Source organism: Myotis davidii, unplaced genomic scaffold, assembly GCF_000327345.1.
Source record: "Myotis davidii unplaced genomic scaffold, ASM32734v1 scaffold69, whole genome shotgun sequence".
Classification (NCBI taxonomy): Eukaryota; Metazoa; Chordata; class Mammalia; order Chiroptera; family Vespertilionidae; genus Myotis; species Myotis davidii.
This window is the reverse complement of record NW_006300363.1, coordinates 1,922,974-1,932,814: the sequence shown is the minus strand read 5'-3', so window position 1 is coordinate 1,932,814 and position 9,841 is coordinate 1,922,974. Positions and strand designations below refer to the sequence as shown.

General features: G+C 34.0%; 1 protein-coding gene across 4 annotated transcripts in view; it reads left to right on the top strand.

The window, feature by feature from the left end:
* HELZ (helicase with zinc finger) overlaps positions 1 to 9,841 on the top strand; it is a 120,927-nt gene that overhangs the window by 47,791 nt on the left and 63,295 nt on the right. For 3 of the 4 annotated variants that reach the window (XM_015572446.1, XM_006776672.2, XM_006776673.2), the window contains 3 exons: positions 596 to 726; positions 5,584 to 5,763; positions 6,299 to 6,403. In XM_015572446.1, the coding sequence (XP_015427932.1) occupies positions 596 to 726; positions 5,584 to 5,763; positions 6,299 to 6,403 (416 nt within the window). The remainder of the gene's footprint in view (positions 1 to 595; positions 727 to 5,583; positions 5,764 to 6,298; positions 6,404 to 9,841) is intronic. The other variant, XM_006776674.2, reaches the window with a different exon arrangement.

The following is a 9,841-nucleotide window of genomic DNA, read 5'->3' as shown; positions in this document are numbered from 1 at the left end:
GCCCTGAGCCCAACCAGGGGCTGCACCTAGGGATTGGGCCTGCCCTCTGCCACCCGGGAGCAGGCTTAAGCCAGTAGGTTGTTATCTCCCAAGGGTTCCCAGACTGCGAGAGGGCACAGGCTGGGCTGAGGCACCCCCCTCCCCCCCGAGTGCACAAATTTTTGTGCACCGGGCCTCTAGTCCTATATAATAAAAGCCTAATTGCAAATCGACTGAATGGCGGAACAACTGGTGAAATGACTGGTTGCTATGATGCACCCAGACCACTAGAGGGCAGACATTCAACACAGGAGCTGCCCACAGGCCCCAGGCCCGCCAAGGTGGGTGCCAGCAGGGTCCCCTGGCCCCCTCCACCCACCGCTGATCGCCCTGCTGGTTGCCCTGCAGATTAGCCCTGATCGCCAGCCAGATCTAGGGACTCTACCCATGCACAAATTTTGTGCATTGGGCCTCTAGTTAGAATATAATTGTACTTTAAAAGAATCTCTAAACTTGGTTCCCCTAAAAGATTATCTTCACAAAGTATTCTAGTAAGCTGTAAGTGCTGATGTTTACTTTCATGCTTTAAAAAGTTATTTTTAATCTTATGTTTCAGGTTGAACTTCAGTTTCAGTTAAATCGATTACCCCTCTGTGAAATGCATTATGCGCTAGACAGGATCAAGGACAATGGGGTTTTATTTCCAGACATCACTATGACTCCAACCATACCTTGGAGTCCCAACAGGTACAAAAAGGAGGTATCTCATTAAAGGACGTTATGCTAACGTTAAATTAAATGTCTGTGCTGGATAACTCAGGCATACCTTTGTAAGAAAGTTTCTCTGTATTATTCAGAAGACATTTTATTAGTTGAAAAATGAGAGTAAAAGAATGCAGCATTTGAAGTTCATCATCTATTTACTTTTTCTCAGCATCTAAATGAATTCTATTGCTTTTCTCAACGGCCTTTATAGGGTAACAAGCAATTTAGAAATATGTCTGAGTAGTTGAATGGGAAAATTAGGGCCTTCCTATAGTTTTTAACTAATTTCAAACAAATTTTGAATATTGAAGACATTTTTGTAATTTAGGAAAATGGAAAGTGTCATAGAAGTTATCTCTTCAGAAACCATTCTCAAGTTAATGGTTGTGTAAATATTTTTCTGCTTAAATTCTATTTGGCACTTATTTACATAGTGTAATTAAATATGATACTTCTATTTTGTTTCCAGAATAACAGCGGTGACGCCTGCATGACTACATCTTTCTTTTCCTCCTTTTCACTGGGTTTTATCCTCGTGGCCCCTGCTCCTCTCAGCTCACTCCAGTATTTTTTCTTTTTTAAATCTCAGTTTCTCTACACAATAGAAGTTTATTTATCACTTGTCAATCCAGTTATGGTAGGGTGGTTCTCCCATCTCTGATGGAGGCTCTGGTATCTTCAGTAAGTGGTTTCCAACGTCACCCTGGGTATTGGCATCCAGCTGGCAGACTGGGGAAGACGGAGCACAGAACATCATATAGGAAATTTTATGTGCCAGGCCTAGAGGTGGCATATATTCTCCTCACATTTTTTTTTCTTCTGGTCCTAAAAACAGAACAAAACAAAACATGCCTTTCAATACAAAAACTAAATAATTTGTCCCTTGTTTACTTGCCCTAACTATTCTATCCCCATTTTCCTTTTTATTGCCACATTTTTTGAGCAGGAATAGTCTACATATTTCCAATATTCTTTATTTATTCATTCTGTAATTTCTGTTTTTTACTTCCTCACTCTCCTGAAAGTAACCATTGATCTACTAATTGTAGAAATTCAGTGACAATTTCCCAGGTCTCATTGATTCAGCGTCTCTGCATCCTTCCCTTTCTTCCTATCCTTATAGCCCAGGTTATTTAGAGAAGGTTTAAAACGTGTCTATCGCAATTTAATAGGTATTCAGTAACTTTTTAAAAATATATGTTTTTATTGATTTAAGAGAGGAAGAAGGAGGGATAGAGAGATAGAAACATCAATGAGAGAGAAACATTGATTGACTGCCTCCTGCACACCCCAACTGGGGATCAAGCCTGCAGCCCAGGCATATGTCTTGACTGGGAATCATGACCTCCTGGTTCATATGTTGATGCTCAACCACTGAGCCACACTGGCCAGGCCTTAATAATTTTTAAGTGTATAGTTCAGTGGTGTTAAGTATACTCACATTGTTGTGAGGTCAATCTGCAGAACTTTTTCATCTTGCAGAACTGAAACTTAATACCCATTTAACTCCACATTTTCCCTTCCCCAGTCCTGTCTTCTCATCTGTAAGTGATCTTCTTTCCCTGAAGTAATCTGTGCTAAATGTTGATCTATTGAATATTTGTCTTTTTTTCAACATTTAGTCCATCTCAAATGCTCTCTCCTTCAAGTAGATAAATCTTACCTTTCATTTCATTATTTGAACAAATATTTATTGAGTGCCTACTATGTGCTACGTTCAGTTAATTTTGTGTTTTTAAGCATAATTTCTCTCAAATTAATTTTCATTAATTTTTTACATGCCTACAGTTCTCATTAGATTTTGAACTTTTAAAAAAATTAAAAATTTTCAATTATAGTTGAAATTCATTATTGTATTTGTTTCAGGTGTACAGTTGTTACACATTTGCATAACTCATGAAGTGATCTCCCCCACCCCCAAAGTCTAGTACCCACTGAGTTTTTTAAAGGAAGAGACCACATCTTATTTATTTTTGAATCTCCAGCAGGGCCTTGCACATTATGACACATTTAAATTAATAAGAATTTCAAGTTTAAAGAAATATTAGGGTTTCAAATGTGAGGTCCTGCCAGTATTATTAGGCATTTACTGTAGATGCTCAATTCTGAAAATTATATAATATATGACAATGTATTCAATACCCCTGACTGCAAGTATTAACTGTAAAAATTAACTAAGGAAATGCCAAGTGGCAGAAAACTTTTAAGTAGGAAGAGAGTCCATAGCACTATTATTACAAATAGTAATTGAAATATATCTGGGTCTGGGGACATACTGAGAAATCACTGTCCATTTAAATTTTTTCCTAGAATAAGATAGAAGTTGAGAAATTATTCTTGGGCATGTGGTATATAAATTAATTATAACAAAAAAATTAATTATAACAGTGTATTAGACCAGGATAAAAAAAGAACTTTGAATTAATTTGGTTCAGGGAATAAAATAACACTTATTCAGAATAAACTCGAGGAGACTTTATATTGTTTTAAACTGTGAAAATTAGAGATGACTCTTATCAGCATATATATTGTAAATCTTCCCTTTATTTAGTAGGTGGCACAATAAAGACAATTTGTTTTATTCAGAGTTGACCAACATTGTTAAAATTTCTGATCTGCCTTGAAGCATTTATGTACACTGAAACAATTAAGTAGAATGGGTTATATAAATAAATATTGACATTTTAGAATTATACCCATAAATCTGTCATTTAATCATATATATATATATAAATATAAATAAACCTAATATCTCTTCATTAATAAAATCATTAAAATCCCTGAATTTGAAAGATTAGAGGTTGATTTTAAAACTTTTTCTTGTTTTTTGAAAGTGTACTGGTCAACTTATATATCATTTTTTTGAAATCCTTAGAAAATATTATAATAATGGAAACAAACATTAATAGAGCGCTTGTTGCTCAATTATTTTTCTAATCAGGTTGTATGCGTTATTTCATTTGATCATTACAATAACCATCTGATGCAAGTATGCTATCTCCATGTAAAGACAAAGGAACCATGGGGTCAGGTATCATAGAAGCATAGTAACTCAGGTATTGACCTAACTGTGGCATCAACATGTAGAGATAGAGGCCCAGAGGTTGGTGGTCCAAAGCTAGTGCAGGAGCTGGAGTGCCACCAAGGACCACGGTTCTCCTTTCCTCTCTGCCATACACAACATACTGGTTTTCTTCTTGATGCCCATTGCCTCATGAGTAGGAGATGGCTGCTGCAGTTTTATTTGCCACGAGCTCATTTCAGCCAGGTGAAGGAGGAAGGCAAAGTAGCAGAAAGAGCTTTCTTCTAGTGAGGCTTTGTTTTTGTTTTATTGGGTATAGAAGCTCTTCTGAAGAACTTCCTCCTACATCTCATTGACTGGAATTGGGTCTCCTGCAGAGGAGGCTGGGAAATGGCGTATTTAGCTATCTAGGTTCAGTAGAGGAAAGGCAGAAAGGCTGCTGTGGATGGCGTGGGATAACCATTCCACAGTGTCTGCCACGTGTACTAGATCTGTACTTAGCAATCATCTAAAGGAGCTTCTTTGTAGAAGATGAAACATTGCCTGGGACCGGCAGAATTATGAGGAAATTAAGTTGGTTAATGCTTAATTCTGTGGAGTAAAATGCTTGAGCTTTAGTGACTGGCTTATAGGAAATTGAGTGCCACTGGTCAGAGTCCTTTTGTTTTTTACTTAGGAAGGTTTAAATTTCAGAAAAATAAGTAATGGAATGCTTAGATGGCCAATGTTTATTTTCTAAAGTTTTACATTTTTAGGAGAATTTTGTTTGAAATGATCTATCATAATAATTTTTAAAAACTGAAAGTGTTAAGAAGATTTCCCATAAATAACTAGCTTTAGATTTAAGTAGAGTACAGCCTCACAGCAGGGGAATTTTCACTACACAATGTCCTCCCATTTCAGGCTTATTTTGTAGGCACTTTGCACATCTTCTAAGTCTCTTTACACACCCTTCCTATTTTGGTTCACATCCCTATCATTTTTACCATACTTGTTGTGATATTTAGTATTTTAATTTTAGTTATGGGAAAGAATGCTGTTGGTTCTCCACTTGGTTTGATCCCTTTCAGCATCTGCTGTCCATTTAAATCTTCGAAACTTAGCCAAGTCATAGAAGGGACCCTAGGAAGCTGGATCTCATTACAGCAGCCATTTGTGCTGCCATGACAGGTGTTCTCTACTCTGAAAAATGGGACCTATGTGTAATACTTGTGCGTGTGAAAATATAGAGAACATTTCATGTTACCCAGCTTTTAAAAAAACTGCTGTTTTCTGAATTAAGAACTTCAGAAAAGTTTGATATCTCTTAAGTAGAGACATACAGGTTTTTTCTTTCCCCCTTATTTTAAAAGTTACTAAGAGATCTTTGAATGGATTGGAATTTGGAAATCAGTTAGTTTCCCTTTTGCATTTTATTTGTTAAGCAAAGAAACTACTACTTCATTATTGCCAGAAAAAAAGGTTATTTGATGCTTTTTATGTCACAGGGGGTATCTACATTTTAACATTGTCATTACTATAGAGACTTGGCAGAAACTAGACTAATAGTGTGTGATGTCTTTAAGTTACTTATCTTTTTGCACTTGGAATAGGACAACATAACTAAAGTGAGTTTTGATCAACATAGTAAAATTGGGTAATTTTCTAAGAAGTAATTTTAGAATAAGCATTGATTTTTATAGACGCTATGTTATTTCAGTATTTTTTTATTTCAGTATTTTTAATGGTTCAGTGAAATTCAGGATACTTGTATGTTGTGTTCTGTTTATTAATAAGATGTGCTTGTTTAAAGTAACTTAAAATTTTATTTTCTACAGACAGTGGGATGAACAGTTGGATCCTCGACTAAATGCCAAACAGAAAGAAGCTGTTCTAGCCATTACAACCCCCCTTTCAATACAGCTGCCTCCTGTTCTCATCATCGGACCCTATGGGACAGGCAAAACCTTCACGCTAGCTCAGGCTGTAAAGCACATCCTCCAGCAACAGGAGACAAGGTGAGACGGGAGGGGTGTGCTCCGACCTCATTACTGGGCACAGCCTTTGTCCTTGTTTGGAATTCAAAGCGAGGGCTAACAAGAAAATTTTCATCCAGTGTGTAAACGTTTTAAAAAATACAAAAGAGAAAAAGACCTACATTCAAACCCCAAAGCACTAAAATTTGAATTCTTCTAAAACATACTGTTTTAAAAAATGACAACATAGAGAATGATAGCTTTTAAATAGCCAGCAAAACCCCAAGTCTGCTAAAGAATTTGATTATATGTTAGAGCCAAAGAATTGGATTTTTAAAAAGTAATTTTATATGTTAGATTTTGTAATTTTAGGGGACTTGTTTCTGTTATAGCATAAAGAGTAATACAATTTGCTTAAGAGCATTATTCAGTAATATGATAGAGGTTAGTGAGTAGGTTGAGGGAAATGTATAATGTTAAGAATGGCCACTGCTTTTTTATTTTTATTTTTTTGGTATTATACTGCTTGTATAGTTTTGTGTTTTATCATTCTTTATATTTGCACCATTTCTTTCAGCAGGCTTCTCATTTGCACCCATTCTAATAGTGCTGCTGATCTCTACATAAAGGATTATTTACATCCCTATGTAGAAGCAGGCAATCCCCAGGCAAGACCTCTCAGGTATTTTTTAAGGCTTATTATGTATCTGTATCACACTTTATTATTCTTAAGAAAAGGTGTCTGTAAAGATTTTAGTAACTTTGAGAATACCAAAATCTTTAACTCTGCATTGGCATTTGGAGGTAATGCGTTTTGAAGAAATGATTTAAAATTAAAGAAAAATTGAAAAATATTTGACTGTTCACATCTTAAACATTAAGTAAAGAAAAAGACATCCTTTTTTAAGTTTTGTATGTAAAAATGTTGTTGTAGTCTGAGCTGATTTTGATGTGTACCTCTAAAAGCTACTATGATGAAGTATCATAAATATGATTTACATAAAATGTAATTAAAATCTTACCATATTTTGTGTGGCAGAGTAGTCATGCATGATAGTTCTTTATGGAAATAAGATTTTGACTGTGATCATGCAGGTAATTTCATAAAAGCTGCACATTAGAGAAGCATGAAATACTGAAGTGATTTCTGCAACAAAATGTAATTGACCGGTATTTACAACTTTTATCATTTACGAGACAAAATGTCCAAGAAAATTTTAGATTCATATAGAAAGGTCCTTCCAGTGTATATGGAGATGGAAGTACTTAAATATAGGATTGTGGGGGAATAAAATCCTTTTCTTCAGAAAACAATAAAGAATCATTAAATGGTTGTTTATTACACCATTTGCTTTCATTGTTATATGAATTAATGTTTAGTTTGCCATTTTATAAACTAATATATCATGCCCTATGTTGTTTGAGTACAATTATTGTTTAAAAATTAATTTCTAACCACTCTTTTGAATCATAATTTACTAACTTTTTATTTGTTGAGCCTAGGCATGGAAAATGAGATTTTGCTATTTAATTCTTTACTATTTATAAGCCAAGCCATTTGAATGATTTTGCAGTTGCATTAAAAAGAACAAATGACAAAAAAGTGACATGGCCTGTGAACACAGGTTTTTATGTCATACTTTGTTTTCACCCTTGGAAATTAGAGCAGAAAGAATTATTTTCAGTATAATTCAGTTGTGTTTAATAAGAAAACATCACATGTATACAGTCACTATAAATGAAAATGTGGTATTTGCCGGTGGTTAACATTTGTCGATAGCTAGTTTGCTTCAGATTCTGATCTTTTTTAGCTCATAAGTGACAATTGGGTAGCTAGCAGCATTTTTGCTATGAGTGTTCTTACTTAATGGAGATGTTTGTTTGCTTTATTGTTGGTAGAGTGTGTGCATGTGCGTTTATTTTTGTGTTATGTGGGAACCATGGCAATCTCAATTATCATGGTCTACTTGGCTTGGAAATAATGGAGTAAAAGCTTCTCAAATGTTGGTCAGCCTAGCGTAGGTCATTTGACATGTGAGGCAGTAGAACTGTTTTTGATAAACATTAAAATCCATCGTTTGATTATCATTATGCTTAGCTTTCCCTTGTAAAATTATTATGTGTTGGTAGTTATGATTCAAAATATAGTGCATCTAAATATGCACAAGTTATGTTTCAATAGGGTACATGTGTAGTTGTAATGGCCCCAATTCAGAAATTTGCCATCTAAGCAGAAAATTATCACCTCCCCACAAATCTCAGGAGTGGTTCAGTCAAGAAGAAAAAATATTTAAGTATACTTAAATACAAATTTTATGTTATTTCATTTTAATAATGGAATAAAAAAAAGAAAAGGCTTGAATTCTCCAGGTATTTTTTTTTTAATGTGGCCTTACATTTTTACAATAGTTTTTTCTCTTGGGGAAAGGTATTAACTCATGAATATATTTCCTATGAGGATTAATGCATTGAAATGTTAAGATTTATTAGCACTATCACTACATTAACTCAGTTTTATTTATAATTTTCCTAATGGACAATAAACTTGAAAGGTCTGGGAGATGGGATAGAGCACTCTGGGGAGATGAGCTTTATCTGAATTGTCCGAAAATGCAGGGGAAAGAACACAAGAATGCACAAAGCGTGTGCATATGACCTTGAAGATGTGGTGTCTCTAAGGAGTAGGACTGACGAGGAGTTTGCTTTTTTCACAGTATAGTTTAGAGCAGGCTTGGTAAATGTGATTAAGTGTGAAAATACTCATAAACATTAAATAGTTAATGCAGTAAAAATGTTTAAATATGCATCCTTACAGTTAAAATGCATAGAATTCTATTAGTTGCCAGGAGTCATTGTTAAAATATTTGTAGAAACCATTTTAGATTACATTTAGTTTCAGTTTTACTTCTTACTTCCTTAGAATTAGATTTTAAAGTGGGGTAGAGAGGAAAGCACATTCTGTTTTTTGTATAGTTCTGAAGATCGGTATCTGGCACTGGAATAGTTATCACTTAGTGGATAGAGATTATGGATGAAGTGTGCAATTACGGCTTTGGGGCAAATAGAAGCTATTTGTTTTATATAGATTTTTAAAGAAGCAGATTTTCTTCTCGGATCAGGTCTTTCTGATTCTGTAGTATCTTAAAGTGATAACTTTTGGGGGGAAGTTATTAATATGAATTCAATATATGAATAAAATTTCAGTGAATTAAAATTTTATATTACCAGGCAATTTCCTATATTAAGTATTATTATACTTTTTGTGGGATATGTGAATGGTTTGTTTCTAGAGATAAGTAAATTACTTGGTTCATTTTATGCTATGAGCCTGAAAGTGTCACTTGCAACTATCAATTCTCTAATTTTGGAAAATGTTCTTGATGTGTTTTAAATAATCTTATAGACAGTGTCTCCCTTAAATGTTGCACAAAATAAAAGTACCAAGAAAATATTTAAATCTTTTTGAGGCCAGCACTAGAATATTGTACTTTTAAGGCAAGATAGACCTAATGATCAAACTTCGTATTCTTACTAGCTTCAACGTGAGGTAGCTTTCTAAGGTGATGACCAGAAAGTTAGTAGTGAGACTTAGAACTTCAATTTCTGTCTTTTCTTTGAAAAAGAAGCAGTGCTTGGAGTTAGATTTAATGAATAATTTGAAAAATCACTTTTCAATTTTACATGAAATGTTTAAGGAAATATGGAAAATATAGAAAAGAACAAAGAGGAAAATAAAAACTATAATTTCATCAGCTGTAGATAAATACTACTAACATTTTAGAGTTTAATTTCTAGTAATTTATGTATTTAATACATATACTTCAGTTAAATTAATGTAATCATAATTTATTAGTGATTTTTTTAGGTAGCTGGTAAAATGAGATTTTTTATACATTTTAAAGTAAATTCTGCTTTGCTGATCTGATTAACATTTTTTAAACTAACACTTAAAACATGTTTAAAATTTTTCCATCTTTAAGAAATGATACTGGTTATTTAGGGACATTTGTTAAGTACTTTTTTTTTTACTTTGCTTAAAAGAAAACAGCCAGTTTTAAGTGTTTCATGGAGGGTTACAATCCATTTTAGAAGATCATGAGATTAGTTTTTGTGCATTTTA